Genomic DNA, 22,930 nt, shown 5'->3' on the forward strand with positions numbered 1-22,930 from the left:
GGCGAAACACCCCAAGACACATATTAATCAAATTAACAAAGACCAAACACAAAGAACAAATATTAAAAGCAGCAAGGGAAAAACAACAAATAACACACAAGGGAATTCCCATTAGGATAACAGCTGATCTTTCAATAGAAACTCTTCAAGCCAGGAGGGAATGGCAAGACATACTTAAAGTGATGAAAGAAAATAACCTACAGCCCAGATTATTGTACCCAGCAAGGATCTCATTCAAATATGAAGGAGAAATCAAAAGCTTCTCAGACAAGCAAAAGCTGAGAGAATTCAGCACCACCAAACCAGCTCTCCAACAAATACTAAAGGATATTCTCTAGACAGGAAACACAAAAATAGTGTATAAACTCGAACTCAAAACAATAAAGTAAATGGCAACGGGATCATACTTATCAGTAATTACCTTAAATGTAAATGGGTTGAATGCCCCAACCAAAAGACAAAGACTGGCTGAATGGATACAAAAACAAGACCCCTACATATGTTGTCTACAAGAGACCCATCTCAAAACAGGGGACACATACAGACTGAAAGTGAAGGGCTGGAAAAAGATTTTCCATGCAAATAGGGACCAAAAGAAAGCAGGAGTAGCAATACTTATATCAGATAAAATAGACTTTAAAACAAAGTCTGTGAAAAGAGACAAAGATGGTCACTACATAATGATCAAAGGATCAATCCAAGAAGAAGATATAACAATTATAAATATATATGCACCCAACACGGAAGCGCCACAATATGTAAGACAAATGCTAACAAGTATGAAAGGAGAAATTAACAATAACACAGTAATAGTGGGAGACTTTAATACCCCACTCACACCTATGGATAGATCAACTAAACAGAAAATTAACAAGGAAACACAAACGTTAAACGATACAATAGACCAGTTAGACCTAATTGATATCTATAGGACATTTCATCCCAAAACAATGAATTTCACCTTTTTCTCAAGTTCACATGGAACCTTCTCCAGGATAGATCACATCCTGGGCCATAAATCTAGCCTTGGTAAATTCAAAAAAATAGAAATCATTCCAAGCATCTTTTCTGACCACAATGCAGTAAGATTAGATCTCAATTACAGGAGACAAACTATTAAAAATTCCAACATATGGAGGCTGAACAACACCCTGCTGAATAACCAACAAATCACAGAAGAAATCAAAAAAGAAATCAAAATTTACATAGAAACTAATGAAAATGAAAACACAACAACTCAAAACCTGTGGGACACTTTAAAAGCAGTCCTAAGGGGAAAGTTCATAGCAATACAGGCATGCCTCAAGAAACAAGAAAAAAGTCAAATAAATAACCTAACCCTACACCTAAAGCAACTAGAAAAGGAAGAAATGAAGAACCCCAGGGTTAGTAGAAGGAAAGAAATCTTAAAAATTAGGGCAGAAATAAATGCAAAAGAAACAAAAGAGACCATAGCAAAAATCAACAAAGCCAAAAGCTGGTTCTTTGAAAGGATAAATAAAATTGACAAACCATTAGCCAGACTCATCAAGAAACAAAGAGAGAAAAATCAAATCAATAAAATTAGAAATGAAAATGGAGAGATCACAACAGACAACACAGAAATACAAAGGATCATAAGAGACTACTGTCAATAATTATATGCCAATAAAATGGACAACGTGGAAGAAATGGACAAATTCTTAGAAAAGTACAACTTTCCAAAACTGGACCAGGAAGAAATAGAAAATCTTAACAGACCCATCACAAGCACGGAAATTGAAACTGTAATCAAAAATCTTCCAGCAAACAAAAGCCCAGGTCCAGACGGCTTCACAGCTGAATTCTACCAAAAATTTAGAGAAGAGCTAACACCTATCCTGCTCAAACTCTTCCAGAAAATTGCAGAGGAAGGTAAACTTCCAAACTCATTCTATGAGGCCACCATCACCCTAATACCAAAACCTGACAAAGATGCCACAAAAAAAGAAAACTACAGACCAATATCACTGATGAACATAGATGCGAAAATCCTTAACAAAATTCTAGCAATCAGAATCCAACAACACATTAAAAAGATCATACACCATGACCAAGTGGGCTTTATCCCAGGGATGCAAGGATTCTTCAATATCCGCAAATCAATCAATGTTATACACCACATTAACAAATTGAAAAACAAAAACCATATGATTATCTCAATAGATGCAGAGAAAGCCTTTGACAAAATTCAACATCCATTTATGATAAAAACTCTCCAGAAAGCAGGAATGGAAGGAACATACCTCAACATAATAAAAGCTATATATGACAAACCCACAGCAAACATTATCCTCAATGGTGAAAAATTGAAAGCATTTCCTCTAAAGTCAGGAACAAGACAAGGGTGCCCCCTTTCACCATTACTGTTCAACATAGTTTTGGAAGTTTTGGCCACAGCAATCAGAGCAGAAAAAGAAATAAAAGGAATCCAAATTGGAAAAGAAGAAGTAAAACTCTCACTGTTTGCAGATGACATGATCCTTTACATAGAAAACCCTAAAGACTCCACCAGAAAATTACTAGAACTAATCAATGATTATAGCAAAGTTGCAGGATATAAAATCAACACACAGAAATCCCTTGCATTCCTATACACTAATAATGAGAAAACTGAAAGAGAAATTAAGGAAACAATTCCATTCACCATTGCAACGGAAAGAATAAAATACTTAGGAATATATCTACCTAAAGAAACTAAAGACCTATATATAGAAAACTATAAAACACTGGTGAAAGAAATCAAAGAGGACACTAATAGATGGAGAAATATACCATGTTCATGGATTGGAAGAATCAATATAGTGAAAATGAGTATACTACCCAAAGCAATTTATAGATTCAGTGCAATCCCTATCAAGCTACCAACGGTATTCTTCACAGAGCTAGAACAAATAATTTCACAGTTTGTATGGAAATGCAAAAAACCTCGAATAGCCAAAGCGATCTTGAGAAAGAAGAATGGAACTGGAGGAATCAACCTACCTTACTTCAGGCTCTACTACAAAGCCACAGTTATCAAGACAGTATGGTACTGGCACAAAGACAGAAATATTGATCAATGGAACAAAATAGAAAGCCCAGAGGTAAATCCACGCACATATGGACACCTTATCTTTGACAAAGGAGGCAAGAATATATAATGGATTAAAGACAATCTCTTTAACAAGTGGTGCTGGGAAAGCTGGTCAACCACTTGTAAAAGAATGAAACTAGAACACTTTCTAACACCATACACAAAAATAAACTCAAAATGGATTAAAGATCTCAATGTAAGACCAGAAACTATAAAACTCCTAGAGGAGAACATAGGCAAAACACTCTCCGACATACATCACAGCAGGATCCTCTATGATCCACCTCCCAGAATATTGGAAATAAAAGCAAAAATAAACAAATGGGACCTAATTAAACTTAAAAGCTTCTGCACAACAAAGGAAACAATTAGCAAGGTGAAAAGGCAGCCTTCAGAATGGGAGAAAATAATAGCAAATGAAGCAACTGACAAACAACTAATCTCAAAAATATACAAGCAACTCCTACAGCTCAACTCCAGAAAAATAAATGACCCCATCAAAAAATGGGCCAAAGAACTAAATAGACATTTCTCCAAAGAAGACATACAAATGGCTAACAAACACATGAAAAGATGCTCAACATCACTCATTATCAGAGAAATGCAAATCAAAACTACTATGAGGTACCATTTCACGCCAGTCAGAATGGCTGCGATCCAAAAGTCTACAAGCAATAAATGCTGGAGAGGGTGTGGAGAAAAGAGAACCCTCTTACACTGTTGGTGGGAATGCAATCTAGTACAGCCACTATGGAGAACAGTGTGGAGATTCCTTAAAAAACTGGAAATAGAACTGCCTTATGATCCAGCAATTCCACTGCTGGGCATACACACTGAGGAAACCAGAAGGGAAAGAGACACGTGTACCCCAATGTTCATCGCAGCACTGTTTATAGTAGCCAGGACATGGAAGCAACCTAGATGCCCATCAGCAGATGAATGGATAAGAAAGCTGTGGTACATATACACAATGGAGTATTACTCAGCCATTAAAAAGAATACATTTGAATCAGTTCTAATGAGGTGGATGAAACTGGAGCCTATTATACAGAGTGAAGTAAGTCAGAAAGAAAAACACCAATACAGTATACTAACGCATATATATGGAATTTAGAAAGATGGTAACAATAACCCTGTATACGAGACAGCAAAAGAGACACTGATGTATAGAACAGTCTTATGGACTCTGTGGGAGAGGGAGAGGGTGGGAAGATTTGGGAGAATGGCATTGAAACATGTATAATATCATGTATGAAACGAGTTGCCAGTCCAGATTCGATGCACGGTACTGGATGCTTGGGGCTGGTGCACTGGGATGACCCAGAGGGAGGGTAGGGGAGGGAGGAGGGAGGAGGGTTCAGGATGGGGAACATGGGTATACCTGTGGCGGATTCATTTCGATATTTGGCAAAACTAATACAATATTGTAAAGTTTAAAAATAAAATCAAATTAAAAAAAAAAAAAAAGAAAGAAAGCTATGGTACATATACACAATGGAGTATTACTCAACCATTAAAAAGAATACATTTGAATCAGTTCTAATGAGGTGGATGAAACTGGAGCCTATTATACAGAGTGAAGTAAGTCAGAAAGAAAAACACCAATACAGTATACTAACGCATATATATGGAATTTAGAAAGATGGTAACAATAACCCTGTATACGAGACAGCAAAAGAGACAAAAGAGACACTGATGTATAGAACAGTCTTTTGGACTCTGTGGGAGAGGGAGAGGGTGGGATGATTTGTGAGAATGGCATTGAAACATATGTAATATCATATATGAAACAAGTCACCAGTCCAGATTCAATGCACAATACTGGATGCTTGGGGTTGGTGCACTGGGATGACCCAGAGGGATGGTATGGGGAGGGAGGACGGAGGAGGATTCAGGATAGGGAACACACGTATAACTGTGGAGGATTCATTTTGATATATGGTAAAACCAATACAATATTGTAAAGTTAAAAAAATTTAAAAAAAAGACTTAAAGGCAAAAAAAATAAAATAAAATACTTATATTATTTTTAATATTCAAATAATATAAGTATTTAAATAGTTAAGATATTTTTAAAAAATCCATTTTTAGCTGTCAGTAATTATTAGGGAAGGATAAGAAGTACGTAAGATTAAGTTATTTTCCTTAAGGGATTTATAATATAGCTAAAAATATGAAACTAATGTAAGTAGATATCTCCAAACTACCTATTGTAGAGCGGTGATTACTATTACACTAGATATTCCACAAGGGGTAATGAGTTGTTGAGAAGGTTGATATTTAAGAGATGAGAATTGAGGTAAGTAGAGAGTATGGAGGGTTTCATAAGTAGAAGAGTAAAAGCAGAACAGAAAAATGGAGAAAAACATGAATCCTGATGTAAGATTCCTACACAATTAGAGTGAACCTGCTAAACTAAGCCCCAGTGGAGCATCTACTCAATGAAAGTTATAGTTGCTTAATCGTGTCCAGCTCTTTTGCAACCCCATGGACTGTAACCCGTGAGGCTCCTTTGGCCATGGGATTCCCCAGGCAGGAATACTGGAATAAGTTTCCATGCCCTTCTCCAGGGAATCTTCCCAATTCAGGAGTTGAACTAGGGTCTCCTGCATTGCAGGCATAGGCATGAATCTTTACCATCTGAGCCAACAAGGATATGCATCTGCTCAATAATCAAGTTCAGTTTGGTGAGGGAAGTACCGTCTGTTTCACTCAACCTCTTGTCCTCCCTCAACAATTTTTATTTTCTTATTTATAAAAATTGGTGTACTAGAGTTTAGCCAAGAACTAACCATGAAAACACTAAACTGAATCCTAAATATTAACTCCTTTGTTGGTAATTTAAAAAAATAAAATAATTGCTTATGACATAGATGTGCCAATTCAGAAGAGGAGCTTAATTTTTAAAATATTTTAAAAGCTTTACTATTGATTCTACCACTAATTTGCCATATGACCTTATTTACTGATCCTCAGTTATTTTGTCCATAAAATGAGAATATTTTATCATTCATTGAACACAATCCCTCTGGTTCCTCTCTGCTCTAATATTCTAAGATTCTGCTTTACATCTTTTCAAATATTAGACAGTCTAGAGTGATTTTTATAATTCTTGTATGAGATGTTGATTGTTAGCTTTTGAAATAATACTTACATTTTGGCCCATTTATCTAGTTCCTCTTCCAGGTATGTTTTAACCATTTTTGGTTGAAGGCCAAGAGAATTTCCCGAGAAATAGATAGCTTCTTCATCCTTATTCACTAAAGATAAATCAACTGAAATAGAAGAAAATGAAAAAAAAAAAAACTATTCAATTAATTAACATTATTCCATTTGGCATTGTTTATCCACTACAAACAATTAATGTACTTAACTCCAAGAAGGATGAGAAATATCTTACAATTCCTTCCAAGTATAGCATCAGGTTCTCTTAAAAATAATATTTTACATTTACATTTTAACATATAATTTAAATATTTAGATGCTTCTGTTTAGATATGTCATATGTATTATGCTCCACAAAGAAATCTAGATGAACAAGTACTTCCAATAATAAATAGCCAATAGAAAAAAGTTAAAACAAGAATTTCTACAGAAATTATATCAGCCTATCTAGTTATAGCAGAAGGTTATCAGAATTTGACAAGTAATGATACTCTGCATTAACTGGTGTTGCAGCATATAGACACAATCTAGATGATTATCGATATATCTGAAGTGGATATAATAAATGTGTACATTTTTATTCTCTCTCTATGCATACATGTTTAGGCAAAGGCTCTTTTCTTTATTTACTTCTTATTCAAATAAATGAAAGCTACACTAATTTTTGATTCTACCTTGGTTGCAATAAATGTAATTTCAGCAGTAAATCAATCCATATGGTTAAAATATTTCCTAGAAATGCACAAGTTTATAATTGTGTTCTTGTAAGTTTTATCTTAATTCTATTGAAAAAAAAATTAAACTTCTGCCAAAATTTTACTGGAATAATTTTGTTGTATTCTTGTCTTTATTTAGATTACTTAAACTTTTGCTGACTTTTTTTTTTTTAACTTTACAATATTGTATTAGTTTTGCCAAATATCAAAATGAATCCACCACAGGTATACCTGTGTTCCCCATCCTGAACCCTCCTCCCTCCTCCCTCCCCATACCCTCCCTCTGGGTCATCCCAGTGCACCAGCCCCAAGCATCCAGTATCGTGCATCGAAAAAGGCCACCATTTAATTCAACATGACAGCCTTTATAGATACTATCTTTGTTTTTCATTGGCATCTCTTAAGTCTGACTCTTTCTCAAACTGGAACCAGTCCATTGTTCCATGTCAGTTCTAACTGTTGCTTCTTGACCTGAATACAGATTTCTCATGAGGCAGGTAAGGTGGTTTGGTATTCCCATCTGTTGAAGAATATTCCAGTTTGTTGTGATCCACACAGTCAAAGGCTTTAGCATAGTGAAGGAAGCAGATGTTTTTTTCTGGAATTGTCTTGCTTTTTGGAAGATCCAACAGATGTTGGCAATTTGATCTCTCATTCCTCTGCCTTTTTTGAATCCAGTTTGAACATCTGGAAGTTCTCAGTTCATATCCTATTGAAGCCTAGCTTGGAGAATTTTGAGCATTACTTTGCTAGTGTGTGAGATGAGTACAGTTGTGCTGTAGTTTGAGCATTCTTTGGCATTGCCTTTCTTTGGGATTAGAATGAAAACTGACCTTTTCCAGTTCTGTAGCCACTGCTGAGTTTCCAAATTTGCTGGCATCTTGAGTGCAGCACTTTCACAGTATCATCTTGTAGGAATTGAAATACCTCAACTGGAATTCCATCACCTCCACCAGCTTTGTTCATAGTGATGCTGCCTAAGGCCCACTTGACTTCTCACTCCAGGATGTCTGATTCTAGGTGAGTGATCACACCATTATGGTTATCTGGGTCATTAAGATCTTTTTTGTATAGTTCTTCTGTGTATTCTTGTCACCTTTTCTTAGTTTCTTCTGCTTCTGTTAGGTCCATAAGTTTTCTGTCTTTTATTGTGCCCATCTTTGCATGAAATGTTCCCTTGGTATTTCTAATTTTCTTGAAGAGATCTTTAGCTTTTCCCATTCTATGGTTTTCCTCTATTTCTTTGCATTGATCACTTAGGAAGGCTTTCTTATTGCTCCTTGATATTCTTTGAAACTCTGCATTCAGATGGATATAGCTTTCTTTTTCTCCTTTCCTTTTTGCTTCTCTTTTTTTCTCAGCTATTTGTAAGGCCTACATTTTTGCCTTTTTGCATTTCTTTTTTTTGGTCAAGAAGCAACAGTTAGAACCAGACATGGAACAACAGACTGGTCCAAATTGGGGAAGAGTATGTCAAGGCTGCATATAGTCATCCTGCTTATTTAGCTTATATGCAGAATATATCATGTGAAAGGTCCAACTGAATGAAGCATAACCTGGAATCCAGATTTCTGGGAGAAATATCAAAACCTCAGCTATGCAGATGACACTATCTTTACGGCAGAAAGTGAAGAGGAACTAAAAAGCCTCTTGATGAAAGTGAAAGAGGAGAGTGAAAAAGCTGGCTTAAAACTAGACATTCAGAAAACTAAGATCATAGCATCTGGTCCCATCACTTCATGGCAAATAGATGGGGTAACCATGAAAACAGTGACAGACTTTATTTTCTTGGGCTCCAAAATCACTGCACATGTTGACTGCTGCCATGAAATTAAAAGACACTTGCTACCTGGAAGAAAAGCTCTGACAAACCTAGATAGAATATTAAAAAGCAGAGATTTTACTTTGCCAACGAAGTTCCACATAGTCAAAGCTGTAGTTTTTCCTACAGTAATGTATGGATATGAGAGCTGAACCATAAAGACAGCTGGGCACTGAAGAATTGATGCTTTTGAACTGTGGTGTTGGAGAAGACTCTTGAGTGTCCCTTGGACTGCAAGGAGATCAAACCAGTTAATCCTAAAGGAAATCTGTCCTGAGTATTCATTAGAAGGACTGATGCTGAAGTTGAATCTCCAATCCTTTGGCCACCTGAGGCAAAGAGCTGACTCTCTGAAAAAAGACCTTGATGCTGGAAAAGTTGAGGGCAGGAGAGAAGAGGGCCAGAGGATGAGCTGGTTTGATGGCATTATCAACTCAACGGACATGAGTTTGAACAAGCTCCAGGAGTTGCTGATGGACAGGGAAGCCTGGCATGCTGCAGTCCATGGGGTTGCAAAGAGTCAGACACGACTGAGTGACTGAACTGAACTGAAGTCTGTCCCAATAAACAGATGTAAATATTGTTCATACATTTAAATTGGATTAATCTAACAGTTCTTTGTCAATCTAGAGAACAAATTTTGAACGATTTTATTCAGAATTCAGAAGTTTCAGTCAGTGCACCATGGCTTAGATTTCAACTGAGTATTCTAAAAGTAGTTTAAAGACTAAACATGTTCTGTGTGTGTCAGCCTTATCAACAACCCAGAAAGAGGAGGGAACCACCCAGATATCTGCTCCCATGTTTTGTTTTTGTTTTTGTCTTGTTTTTTCTTAGTGGTGCTTTTATAGACAACTAAGTATTGGGTTTGGCATAGTCAATAAAGCAGAAGTAGATGTTTTTCTGGAACTCTTGCTTTTTCAATGATCCAACGGATGTTGGCAATTTGATCTCTGGTTCCTCTGCCTTTTCTGAATCTAGCTTGAACATCTGGAAGTTCACGGTTCACTTACTATCGGATCCTGGCATGGAGAATTTTGTGAGATGAATGCAATGTGCGGTAGTTTGACCAGCCTCCTGAGAAATCTATATACAAATTAAGAAGCAGCAGTTAGAACTGGACATGGAGCAACAGACTGGTTCCAAACTGGGAAAGGAGCATGTCAAGGCTGTATATTGTCACCCTGCTTATTTAACTTATATACAGAGTACATCATGAGAAATGCTGGACTGGATGAAGCACAAGCTGGAATCAAGATTGCCAGGAGAAATATCAATAACTTCGGATCTGCAGATGACATCACACTTATTGCAGAAAGCAAAGAAGAAATAAAGAGCCTCTTGATAAAAGTGAAAGAGATGGTGAAAAACTTGGCTTAAAATTCAACATTCAGAAAACTAAGATCATGGCATCTGGTCTCATCACTTCATGGTGAACAGATGGGGAAACAATGGAAACAGTGACAGAGGGCTCCTAAATCACTGCAGATGGTGACTGCAGCCATGGAATTAAAAGACACTTGCTGCTTGGAAGAAAAGTTGTGACCAACCTAGACAGCATATTAAAAAGCAGAGACATTACTTTGCCAACAAAGGTCCATTTAGTCAAAGCTATGGTTTTTGCAGTAGTCATGTATGGATGTGAGAGTTGGACTATAAAGAAAGCTAAGCACTGAAGAATTGATGCTTTTGAATTGTGGTGTTGGAAAAGACTCTTGAGAGTCCCTTGGACTGCAAAGAGATCCAACCAGTCCATCCTAAAGGAAATCAGTCCTGAATAATCACTGGAAAAACTGATGCTGAAGCTGAAACTCCAGTCTTTTGGCCACCTGATGTGAAGAACTGACTCATTGGAAAAGACCCTCATGATTCGAAAGACTGAAGGCAGGAGGAAAAGGGGATGACAGAGGATGAGATGGTTAGATGACATCACTGACTCAAAGCACATGAGTTTAAGTAAACTCTGGGGGTTCTTGATGGACAGGGAGGTCTGGCGTATTGCAGTCCATGGGGTCACAAAAAGACAGACACCACTGAGTGACTGAACTGAACTGAACTGAAATATTGGGTTACTGTTATTTAGAAAATCATTTTTAAAATGTGTTCTTATGAAAGAAAAGCAGAATTGTAAAGTATTTTGTCACATGTCTTCCAAAAGTGGGTTCCCCATTTTCTTTATTTTCCTTTTACTTGGTTGCATATTTTTTAAGTCTTAAAGCACATCTAACGACATCATAAGAGCATTCCATTGGCATTAGGTAAAGAAGTACAATAGAGTATCAAGAAAGTACCTTTTATAATAAGAATGATGAGATAACATTCTACTCTCCAGCTCAATCCCATCAGATCTTTACAACATCAAAGACCTATAGACCTTTAAGCTGTGGGGGCCTCGGCTTCTCTTGTGCCAGAAGAATGATAAGAAAATTTGGTATTGAAATTTGGTGCTCTTGGCTGTCATGGGGTTCTGTACTAATTTCTAGAAACATACAACCTGCCAAAATTGAATTAAGAAGAAATAGACAACTTGAACAGACCAATCATTATTAGATAAAATGAGTTTGTAATAGGAAAAAGCAAAATCAAATCAATACCTCCCAGCAAACAAAAGTTCAGGACAGGACAGCTTCACAAGGGAATTCTAGCAAAAATATAAAGGATAACTAATACATATCCTCCTCAAACTATCCCCCAAAGTTCAAAAGAACTCTCAAATTCGTTCTATGAGTCCACAATTGCCCTGATATAAAAACAAAACAGACTACAAAAACTACAAAACAAAAACTGCAACAACAACAAAAATGCAGATCGGTATCTCTGATGACTATAGATGCAAAAGTACTCAATGAAATATTAGCAAATGGAATCTAATATAAAAAATGATCATACACCATAATTGAGTTGGATTTATTTCATAGTCACAAGCATGGCTCAGGATTCACAAATCAATGTGATGCACCACATTAACAGTAGGAAGGATAAAAATCTCATGATTATCTCAAAAGATGCAGCAAAAACTTTTCATAAAATTCAATATCCCCACATGATTAAAAAAAAAAAAACTACTCTCATCAAAGCAGATCTAGAGGGACAATATCTCAACATAATAAAGGCCATTTAAGCCAAACTCATACTCAATGACTCATTACATCAGAAAGAATAAAACACCCAGAAAACAAAAAAATAAATAAATAGCTAAAATAGGGAAAGACCTATACTCTGAAAACATTAATGAATGAAATTGAAGGTGATGCAAATAAATGGAAAGTTATCTCATGAAGTTAAGCTGAAAGAATTAATGTTGTTAAAATTACCATGTTACCCAAAGCAATCTTCATATTCAATCCAATGCCTATCAAAATACCCATGAATTTTTTCACAGAACTAGAATAAATAGCCCTAAATTTCATACGGAATTCTGAAAGGCCCCAAATTGTCAGCAATCTTGAGAAAATAAACAAAGCTGGAGGTGTCACCCTCTCAGACTTCAGACTATTTTATAAAACAACAGAAATCAAAACAATGTGGTTTTAAACAAACACAGACATGTATCAATGGAACAGAATAGAAATCCCAGAATAGAGAATTGCACAAATAAAACACTCCCTTAAATTCCTAACTCTTTGTTACAGCCCAGGAACTTTTTCCATATACCATACTTGAAGGGTCAAGTATGGATGTGAGAGTTGGACTATAAAGAAAGATGAGTGCCGAAGAATTGATGCTTTTGAACTGTGGTGTTGGAGAAGACTCTTGAGAGTCCCTTGGACTGCAAGGAGATCCAACCACTCCACCCTAAAGGAGATCAGTCCTGGGTGTTCATTGGAAGGACTGATGTTGAAGCTGAAACTCCAATACTTTGGCCACCTGATGAGAAGAGCTGACTCATTTGAAAAGACCCTGATGCTGGGAAAGATTGAGGGCAGGAGGGGAAGGGGACGACAGAGGATGAGATGGTTGGATGGCATCATCGACTCAATGGACATGGGTTTGGGTAAATTCCAGGAGTTGGTAATGGACAGGGAGGCCTGGCATGCTGCGGTTCATGGGGTCACAAAGAGTTGGACACTACTGAATGACTGAACTGAACTGAACTGATACTTGAAAGGAAAAGGAAATATGTTGAACATAGGATTTCCAAATTGTTAGCTTCTGAATTTTCCTCACCTACAGAATCCATTGTTTGTTCACTGAATGTCTGGAGCTGTTCTTCATCTGTGCCAAGAGAAGTCCCTTGGTTAGAATGTCCATTATTTTCTGGACCTCAGATTCAGTCATGACTCATTGATTTCCATCTTTAAATTATCAATTGTCATGTCAATTATTCTTGATTGTCTTGCCGATCATTGCTGATAATTTTCTGCTGCTTCCTAATAGCTTAAGTCCAAGTCTAGAGTCTTCTGAAATAAAATCATGAGAATGGATAAGATCCAGGTATGTTCATGGTCTGGGAAGAGTTCCTTTTCTGAAAATATTCATTGCATTTATTCTTTCTTCCAAAGTCAAGTTTGACATAAACTGGTCATTTTTATTCTTCAGGATATTTTCTGTGTGTTTAAAGTTTCTTAGCATACTGAGGATTTGGTATTCTGCCAAAATATGTATTTTGGAAATGATGCATTCATATTACTTTTCTTTGAGTAGGAGATATCAATTTAGACATACATTTTTGTAATTTCTCAACAGTTCTCTTGCATATGTTGCCATTGGCCTCCAGATATTCCCTTTCATATTGTATTAGTGTACATCTTATCGAGCTCATTTTAGCCTGGTTACATCTATACACTCTATCTCCCAATAAGGTAACTTTCTGTGGTACTTGGGGTTAGGACACATAAGCTTTTAGGGATACAATTCAACCCATAGCATCCTCCTTGAAGGTTCACTTGACTTTAAATAGTCTAAGAACTCAAGAGTTTCAGCTTTCTACAAAAAGGCCTCACCTCATTTGTCTGGAAGTCTCATCTGTTGACAAAGGTTGTTATATGATTGATATAGAGTTCATGATTCTGGATATTCATTTGCTTCTTAGTAATTTCAGTGCATCAAAAATGTTTATCACTCCGGACTTTAATTGCATATCCTTTAAGTTCATTCATATGTCTCAAACCTAATCCAAGAACCAATTTCATTTTTCCTTCTTAAATATAAATCAAAATTTCAACATCACTTCCAATTCAAAGCTTTATGCATTACCAGCTCAGGGTTGATCTAATTCAGAAAAGTATAGTTTGAAACAGAGGAATATGTTGACAGTAGTTTGTTCTTGTTCCTCACTGCTGCTACTTTTAATTTCATAAATGAAATGAGGAAATAAAGACAAGAAAAACTTAATCTAGCTTTAGTGCCTTTGTATTAGTAGATCTTTCCTTTATGGGTTACTTTTTTTGTACTTTTTTTCTGTAGCAGTGCCTCTTACTGGAGACTTCCTATATTTAGTTGCCTCAAGTAGTGAATGCACACTTCAGCTGATGTCTTTTGATCCTATTCACTATCACTGCCTGCCACCTTTTCCAGTATATTTCAAGACCGTTACTGCTGTAGTTAAAATAAGCCAACAAGTAGCCCTCCCAGGTCAGGTGCTTTTGAAGTGATTTAATTCTACTATATTTCACTAGGTTCAGCTACCTGAAAGGAAATATGCCCCCTAAATATATTAATTATTGGCATTCTAATGAAGCTATTTTAAATTTTTAGTTGTAACTATTTTAGAGTCTTTGAATAGAATTTTATGTCTTCAACATACATAAATTTTCTACTATAATGCTGTCCACAAAAAGAACACTCAGTGTGTTTAGAACAGCCAACTAATATTACTAGAGTTGGCCAAACAGCATCCTAATTGTAAATATGTTGGCAGATACCAGTATTGGATATTATGTCTTTGGAAGAGATAGTCATTTTAAAATCATTAATATGTGGGTGTAATACTCTTTATACCAGTTATTATAATCTATTCATGAAAGATTAATTTTTAAGAATTATATATATATATGTATGCTGCTGCTAAGTCGCTTCAGTCGTGTCCAACTCTGTGCGACCCCATAGATGGCAGCCCACCAGGCTCCCCTGTCCCTGGGATTCTCCAGGTAAGAACACTGGAGTGGGTTGCCATTTCCTTCTCCAATGCATGAAAGTGAAAAGTGAAAGTGAAGTCGCTCAGTCGTATCCGACTCTTAGCAACCCCATGGACTGCAGCCTACCAGGCTCCTCCATCCATGGGATTTTCCAGGCAAGAGTACTGGAGTGGGGTGCCATTGCCTTCTCCATATATATGTGTGTGTGCGTGTATATATATATATATATATATATATATATATATATATCTCCTTATGATCTTTATATAAAGAGAGCTGAGCACTGAAGAATATATGCTTTTGAACTGTGGTGTTGGAGAAGACTCTTGAGACTCCCTGGACTACAAGGGGATCCAACCAGTCCATCCTAAAGGAAATCAGTCCTGAATATTCATTGGGAAGGACTGATGCTGAAGCTGAAACTCCAATCCTTTGGCTACCTGATGCAAAGAACCGACTCATTTGAAAAGACCCCGATGCTGGGAAAGATTGAAGGTGGGAAGAAAAGGGGACAACACAGGATGAGATGGTTGGATGGCATCTCTGACAATGCACATGAGTTTTAGTAAACTCTGGGAGTTGGTGATGGACAGAGAGGCATGGCCTGCTGCAGTCCATGGGGTCTCAAAGAGTCGGACACGACTGAGCGACTGAACTGTACTGATGAGCTTTATGTATTTCAATTTATTAATAATGTATGTGCCAGTCTATCATATAGTCACATTTCAGAAGGCCTGGACATAATCCTCTTATTAAAAACAGAGCAAAATAATAACTTGTGGCTTCCAAGTGAAACAGAGTAGTCATCAGTTAGATCCATTAAATGATAACTTGCTTAATGAATAATAAGCTATAATCTGCCTTTACCAAATAAGCTGGCTTTCATTGATTTTTTAGACACACTTGCATATCTTCTAAGCAGCATGTAGCTGAAACAATGTTTTCCCAAGTTTTCATTCAGGAACTTGGAGTCAACTCAGGCCAGTTTGAGCTCAAACCAGTTAAAACTGGTTGGGATCACTGGGCATGTGACAGCATCTAATAGGTGAACTTTTGATGTTAGAGGGCCAAAATGTCCACTCTCAGGTCATGCTGCTACTGCTAAGTCACTTCAGTCGTGTCCGACTCTGTGCGACCCCATAGACGGCAGCCCACCAGGCTCCCCCATCCCTGGGATTCTCCAGGCAAGAACACTGGAGTGGGTTGCCATTTCCTTCTCCAATGTGTGAAAGTGAAAAGTGAAAGTGAAGTCGCTCAGTCGTGCCCGACTCTTAGCGACTCCATGAACTGCAGCCTACAAGGCTCCTCCATCCATGGGATTTTCCAGGCAAGAGTACTGGAGTGGGGTGCCATCGCCTTCTCAGCTCAGGTCATGCTAAGCTCACCATTTTCTGAACATGTGTCCCATGAAGAAGAATGTAGCTCAGTTGTGCCTCTGCAGGATCATTACCTCACTTTTTCTTATCTACAATTACATTTCTTCACCCCTCCCCCAAGCCTCAGACTACCCTGCTTCTTTATCTCATAGTATCTACAACCCTTCGCCTTCAGGGAAGAGGATTTGAGATTTGCTCTCCTGTCTCCTTGCTTCACTCTCTCATGAATAACCCTTTTATTGCTACAAATCTCGGCATCTCAGTGTTTGTCATGTTGCAGATGAACCTGATTTGGTAACACAAACATAAAAATCATATTTTACAGTCAGTCTTCCCTGCATACTGATGGGGTCATGGCAGGTAGGTAGGTATGTAATAAGCCTACTTCTGGGAGGTTTCTTCAAGGGAGAGCACACACACACACTTTTCTTCTTTGACCCTATCTGCTCCTGTTATTTGAAATATAGCTTGCAAAATGTTCTTCCCTCTGAAGGATAAGATCTAGTTGGCTGCCTTCCCACTGGAGTCTGCCCAGATGACACTCACTCAAACATAGAGAAATCAGTCTCTATTTCTAGGGAGCAGATAGCCTAATACAAAAGAAAAGAGAAGGATACAAATAAGTCTTAACTGTTCCTCCCTAAAATGCAGAATACAACTGCCTCTAGAAGTTCAACCTGTCTACAAAATTTAGCTTTTAATTAAGAGATACTCCATTGTTTTTCTTATGGATATTAGATATTTAAGTCATTATTAAAATCACATGTGTGTGTGTGTTAGTTGCTCAGTCATGTCCGACTCTTTGCAACCCCACGAACTGTAATCCACCAGGCTTCTTTGTCATGGAATTCTCCAGGCAAGAATACTGGAGTGGATTGCCATTCCCTTCTCCAGAGGATCTTCCCAACCCAGGGATCGAACCCTGGTCTCCTGCATTACAGGCAAATTCTTTACTGTTTGAGCTACAGGGAAGTCTTTATTAAAATCACATAGTCCTAACTGGATAAAGCCTTTGTTGAACACAGTGTTAACTGTCCTTAAATAAAGCATTCCAGTTTATGTTGAAAAGCATACTTTCCCTCATTTTGTTTACTGTTACCTCCTACTCTTCACTGTTCTGAGACTACCAATAGCTGAACTGAAGAGCCTGCATTATGTTATGTGAAAGCCCTGGATACAAACTCAAGCATGACAGTTTTCTATGTCAGTTTTATGTAACCAGTGCTAAATATGACAAAGTCAGAATAAGAGTAGATCTTATTTAGATAGCTTAAATTTAACTTACTGAAGATGGTTGGCAGTGCCAAATTGAAGGAGCCATCAGGCTTATCTTCATCTCCATATTCTTGAGTTTCACTTCCTCACTTAATTCTTAACCACTGTTCAAATATCATCTCAGCAGTGTTTCCTTCCCTGAGTCCCCTGAGTAAAACGAAACTCTTCCCACCCTCCCAGCCCTTAAACTCTTAGAGCACTATCTGACAGAGTACACCTAACATTGTTTGTAATTTTGTTTATTAGATCTCCTCATACTAGAATAAAACATTCAGGAATGTGATAATGTTGCTCTTTAGTCCACTGATAAACTGTTTTGAGAATAGTGTCTCAAACAGATTTAGTACTTAATAAATATTTGTTGAAAGGATGAAACTTCAGACAGTAAGGAACTCCTAGAGTGAGAATAACGAGAGCAGAAGTTAATTAGTCTAACTCTCTGTGACACAACCCAAAGTGAGCTAGTTACAGATGACTGGATTCCCCTGAGTCTAATTTAGTAATTCTGGGGTGGTAACCAAGAACTGGCAAGTTCTGGTTAGTTCCCTGGTGATCTTCACATGCTGGTCAGAAAATCACACTTTGACAATAACTAATTTAAAAAAACTCTTGGAGTTAATGAAGTAAAACTTTGTATCATTCAAAACTATACTTTTTAAGAAATCAATTGTTTAGATTGATTGAATTTTTACTGAATCAATTCATCTTCTTTCCCTTTCTGTATATATATAGAAAATTAAAAATTAAAATTATTAAAAATCAACAAAAATTTAACCGTTTGTAGTTTTTAAGTTATTTTCTATTTATAAAAATGTGATACCCATAATCAGGATACTTGAGTCAGCTTTTAAGTGTAATGAAGTGGTTACATGTGCATTGCTATATTTATCTGGGTTCTGATTAAATTATCTCAAAGCTTAGTAAAAGAGCCCTATGTTGATCTGTATTAAAATCAGACCACAGAGCCTCTCAGGATAAACACTGTGAGCATGTTTCAAGGCATGAGGGGGATTGTGTAAAGGTAACTAATAAATGTGTGTTGAAAGTAAGTGATTCAACATGAGGATGAGAGTTATGTTAGTTAATAAGGCTTAAGTTCAGTAACAGAAAAAAATGATGAATTCAAAATAGCATTTGAATTCACTTTCTGTCTATGCATTCATTTCAATAGACTTTTGTCCTTAAAAACCCAAATCATTAGTGGTTTTACTTTGAAGAAAGACATCTTAAGAAAAGAATGATGACAAAGAAGTCAAAACTCCTAATGTATCATCTTCAATGTTGAGGAAATAGCCATTGTGTCTAGATGTAGCCATTATTTAGCATTATTTTCCAAGAAATCTCGGCCCAGGCTGCAGCTACCATGTACCACTAGCCATTTTCTTTTCTTATTCTTCCTTGTCTCTGATACCATTATCTACCCTCACTGGAAAGGCTTTGCTGCTTGCTTACTTTGTTGTGTCTGTTTTTCTTATCATTCATGAAAAGGAACAAAATATTTTTTTAATCACGAGAAAATTAGAACTTGCAATAAGTAACATAAAGTTCTAGAGCCTTGATTCTCAATTTATAGTTCTGTTGTGTGTGGAGGGCAATCATAAACTCTGGCACTCCAGGGTTCTGCTGTCATCCCTCATCTAAGTGAAAGAAAGTGAAAGTGAAGTCTCTCAGTCATGTCTGACTCTTTGGGACCCTGTGGGACTGTAACCTACCAGGTTCCTCCGTTCATGGGATTCTCCAGGCAAGAATACTGGAGTGGATTGCCATTTCCTTCTCCAAGGGATCTTCCCGACTCAGGGATCGAACCCAGGTCTCCTGCATTGCAGGCAGACGCTTTACCCTCTGAGCTACCAGGGAAACATCCCTTGTCTAGGGGCTCATTAAAGCCCCAGGTAGCCCAGAGGCTGGAGAGTGCATTGGGACAACAGGGTCATAATGTGTCTTAAGTGGGTCCTTGGACTTTTCAAGGACTTCCACACTATGTTCTGTATGCTACCATGTCCTTAACTTCCCATCATGATAGAATATTCCTAGACTTAATTTCATCATTTTCACACATTAATATTCCTTTTTATCCTTAAGTTTCAAAGCAAAATGCACTTACATTCTAGATTCCAGAAAGACATAGAAGATTTTTTTTTCTTATGATCTCAGATCACTTCACTTACAACCCCATTTTATCTGGTCTCATCAATGTCTTCCTCAGTTAATTGTAAGCAACTTTAAAATGGATATAAATCCTCCTCTTATTGTGTGTGTGTGTGTGTGTGTGTGCACTCAGTCTTGTCCAACTCTTGCAACCCCATGGACTATAGCCCTCCAGGACTCCTCTGTCCATGGAGTTTCTCAGGCAAGAGTACTGGAGTGGGGTGCCATTTCTTTCTCCAGAGGATTTTCCCAACCCAGGGATTGAGCCTCATCTCTGGTGTCTCCTGCAGGGCAGGCAGATTCTTTACCACTGAGCCAGGGAAGCCCTCCTCTTATTGTATCCTTCCATAATTCTACAAGGTGCCATCCCATGTTGCATAATGAAATATAAGCCAAATAGGAAAGTTATGTGACCTGATCTCATTTTAAAATCATATTCGGTAATGCTCTTGGATTACAAGTATCCAGAATTGTACCTGCCACAATTAATTTGAAGAAAAAAGGAAATTAGACTGAATTAGAAAGTATGTGAAATCCATTTTGGTAGATCAATTCCATTCAAACTGGTAGCCTTTTTCATTGACATAAAATGAAGCAAAGCCAAATACAAACTATTGCTTCATTTTTTTTAACCTGTTACCTATTTTTTTTAAACAGAACACCCTCCAAAATAAGAGTCAGTTTCTTTTTTTAAACAGAACATCTTCCAAAACAAGAACAGATTCAGTATTAAGTTTTTAAAAAGCAATATGCATTTCTTAGGCATTTTATTTATTAAGTAAGTCTTATACATGCCACAGCACACAGAGTTAGATATCCATGTAATATCCCTCCTAATATATCCAAGTTCCAGAATAATATCCCCTCTTAGACTAATGTGCTGTCATGAACTAGGTACCAGAAAATAAAAGATATACTAATACTGTATTGAAAAGGAATTGTTTTGAGCTCTAAGTGAGTAAGAGAACAAGTAAATGCATCCGCTATAATTTTCAATCAGGCATTCTATTGTTCAGAGAACTAGATGACAATATAAGAACACTGAAAGTATTTTTCTTTTCAGCAGAGGAGAGGAAACATATAGGATCTGTGACTAAATTAGGCTGACAGGTTGATTTAATGCCGCCAGGAACCTGCTGTTTGCAGACATGATTGCAATGGCTCTATTATGTAACAGAACAATGATTTTCAAAGATTTGTGATAAACACATTCAGTAGAAAATATAATAACAAATTGATTAAGGAAAGTAAAACCCTTTCCAGTGTTCTTACTTGGAGGCAGATCCTGCATTTTGGGAATATAAAAACACTCCCTGAAGTGCCTCAGCTTGTCTTCTTCATCGAGGCGGAGAGCAACTCTCTCATCTGTTGGGTGACATCTAAGTTCAGATGCGATGCGCTGCAATGTATCAGTTGGTAACTCAAGAGGTGAAGGCTCCATTACAAGTTCTCCTCTAAAAATACATTTGAAAAAAAAACTAAAAATAATCAAGCCACTGTCATTTTTCTTCAGTAGAAAATTAGCCTTTTAGGTAAAACACCTTTTATTTTAACAAAGTTTCTAGTCTTCCCAACCTCACAAATGATATAATTAACAATTGGAATTCAAACCCATGCCTGAATTTTTCTTATGTAAGGAAAATAATAGTAACTTAGGGATTTGAAAAAGCTGAATTAGGTAATGATGCTCAAGACAAGGTCAGCTTTCAATAGATGTTAGCTCGTTTCTTTGTTATTTTCCAAGAAATGGTCCCAATTAATGATTTTCAAACATATATAATGTTGGCATCTTTTCTTTAGATGTCTTACTTACTAGGAGGTGAGAATAAAGAGGCTTTTGTGAAAAGTGTAGAAGAGCAGTGCTCCACTGAGCTCATCTTCCTTTTCTCTAGCTCTCCTCAACTCTCCCATCCCCAGTAATTTTTGGATCATAGTTTTACAAATAGAGACATATACACAATAGAACCCTAGCAAATTATTTACTGTGAATAAAAACAATATCAATGAAAAATATTTAAATACTTTAAATAATGTTAGTGATTTTTTTCCCATATGAAGACCAATGAGATCTACGAACTGCTGATAATGAAACATTTCTCCTCTTTCACAATCATATAGTCCATCCTTGAACAAAGCAGGGACCTCTGGTGTTACTTGAAACCACATCCTGCTTCATTTAATCATTATCTAACACTTCCTATATTTTTGGAAAGAAAACTTAAATTTCTGAAATGGATAAATAGCAATGGAGATTTCTATTTCTTTTTTCAAAAATAATTATATTTCCCAAAATTTCATTTTTTTTTTTTTTGAATTGAGCAAGAATTGTACAGGCTTCCAGTTCAAGATAGCAATGCAGGTATATACTGAACTCACCCACCCCCACAGACACAGAGTCTGGAGCCACATATGCAGCAATGTCCTCTGAACAAAAAAATGTAAAGGCTGGCTGAGCATCAAATACACATTGGAAAAACAAAGAGAAAACCACACTGAAGTGAGTAGAAGAGGCTAGGATACAGTCTGGCCTTAACACCCCCTCCTGCCTGTGTAGTGATCTACCTTCTGAAGGAAATCAAAGCCTGGATCTTTGTGCCTGGAGGCACAAAGGGTTTTGCTCCCACATCAGATACTTCAAATTTTAAGACGTGTATTTAAGAGAGAAGCCCCCAGAACATAAAACTGTGAAAACCAATAGGGCTGAAGTCCCAAGGCACAAAAGAGTAGGAGCCTGAGTAATAGCTCTTAATGGGCTTGGGTGCTCAAACTTATCTGTCCCAGGGCCTGGCTCAAAGGCGGCCAATTGTGCTTAGACCTAGTCAAGGAGGCTCATCTGCTTATACTTAAACTCTGGCCTGAGGGGTTGGCATCTAATTTAACACACATATCTAGGAACCTGCTAGAACACTCTCTGAGGTTAGAGACTGGTGGGTGTCAAGAAATTTTCTCAAGCTAGTTTTATTTAATACTTATACTATTGTTGACCCCATGTATACAGTATTTCATTTTTTCACTCTTTCAACAGATATTTATTGAACACCTGTACTATAGCCCCAAGTACTATAGAACAGCAGCATCTAACAAAGTATATAAAAGTGACTTTTGTTGAGTGACTTTTTAGTGCAAGAAGGGAAAAATAAGTAAATTAATACAACTTTAGATAGTTTCAAAAGTTATGAGTAGAGATAGCAGAGAATGGAATAGAGTCACTGGAGCATGGAATTGCTACCTTAGGGGGTGCGTCAAGTGCATTTCTC

The 22,930-nt window shown here is 37.1% G+C and overlaps 1 protein-coding gene across 2 annotated transcripts in view; it reads right to left on the reverse strand.

Moving 5' to 3' along the window:
• The window catches only part of KYNU (kynureninase), a 121,410-nt gene that overhangs the window by 92,751 nt on the left and 5,729 nt on the right, over positions 1-22,930 (reverse strand). For both annotated transcript variants that reach the window (XM_061438798.1, XM_061438805.1), the window contains 2 exons: positions 20,946-21,127; positions 6,249-6,369 (listed from right to left, as the gene is read on the reverse strand). In XM_061438798.1, the coding sequence (XP_061294782.1) occupies positions 6,249-6,369; positions 20,946-21,127 (303 nt within the window). The remainder of the gene's footprint in view (positions 1-6,248; positions 6,370-20,945; positions 21,128-22,930) is intronic.

Source organism: Bos javanicus, chromosome 2, assembly GCF_032452875.1.
Source record: "Bos javanicus breed banteng chromosome 2, ARS-OSU_banteng_1.0, whole genome shotgun sequence".
Classification (NCBI taxonomy): domain Eukaryota; kingdom Metazoa; phylum Chordata; class Mammalia; order Artiodactyla; family Bovidae; genus Bos; species Bos javanicus.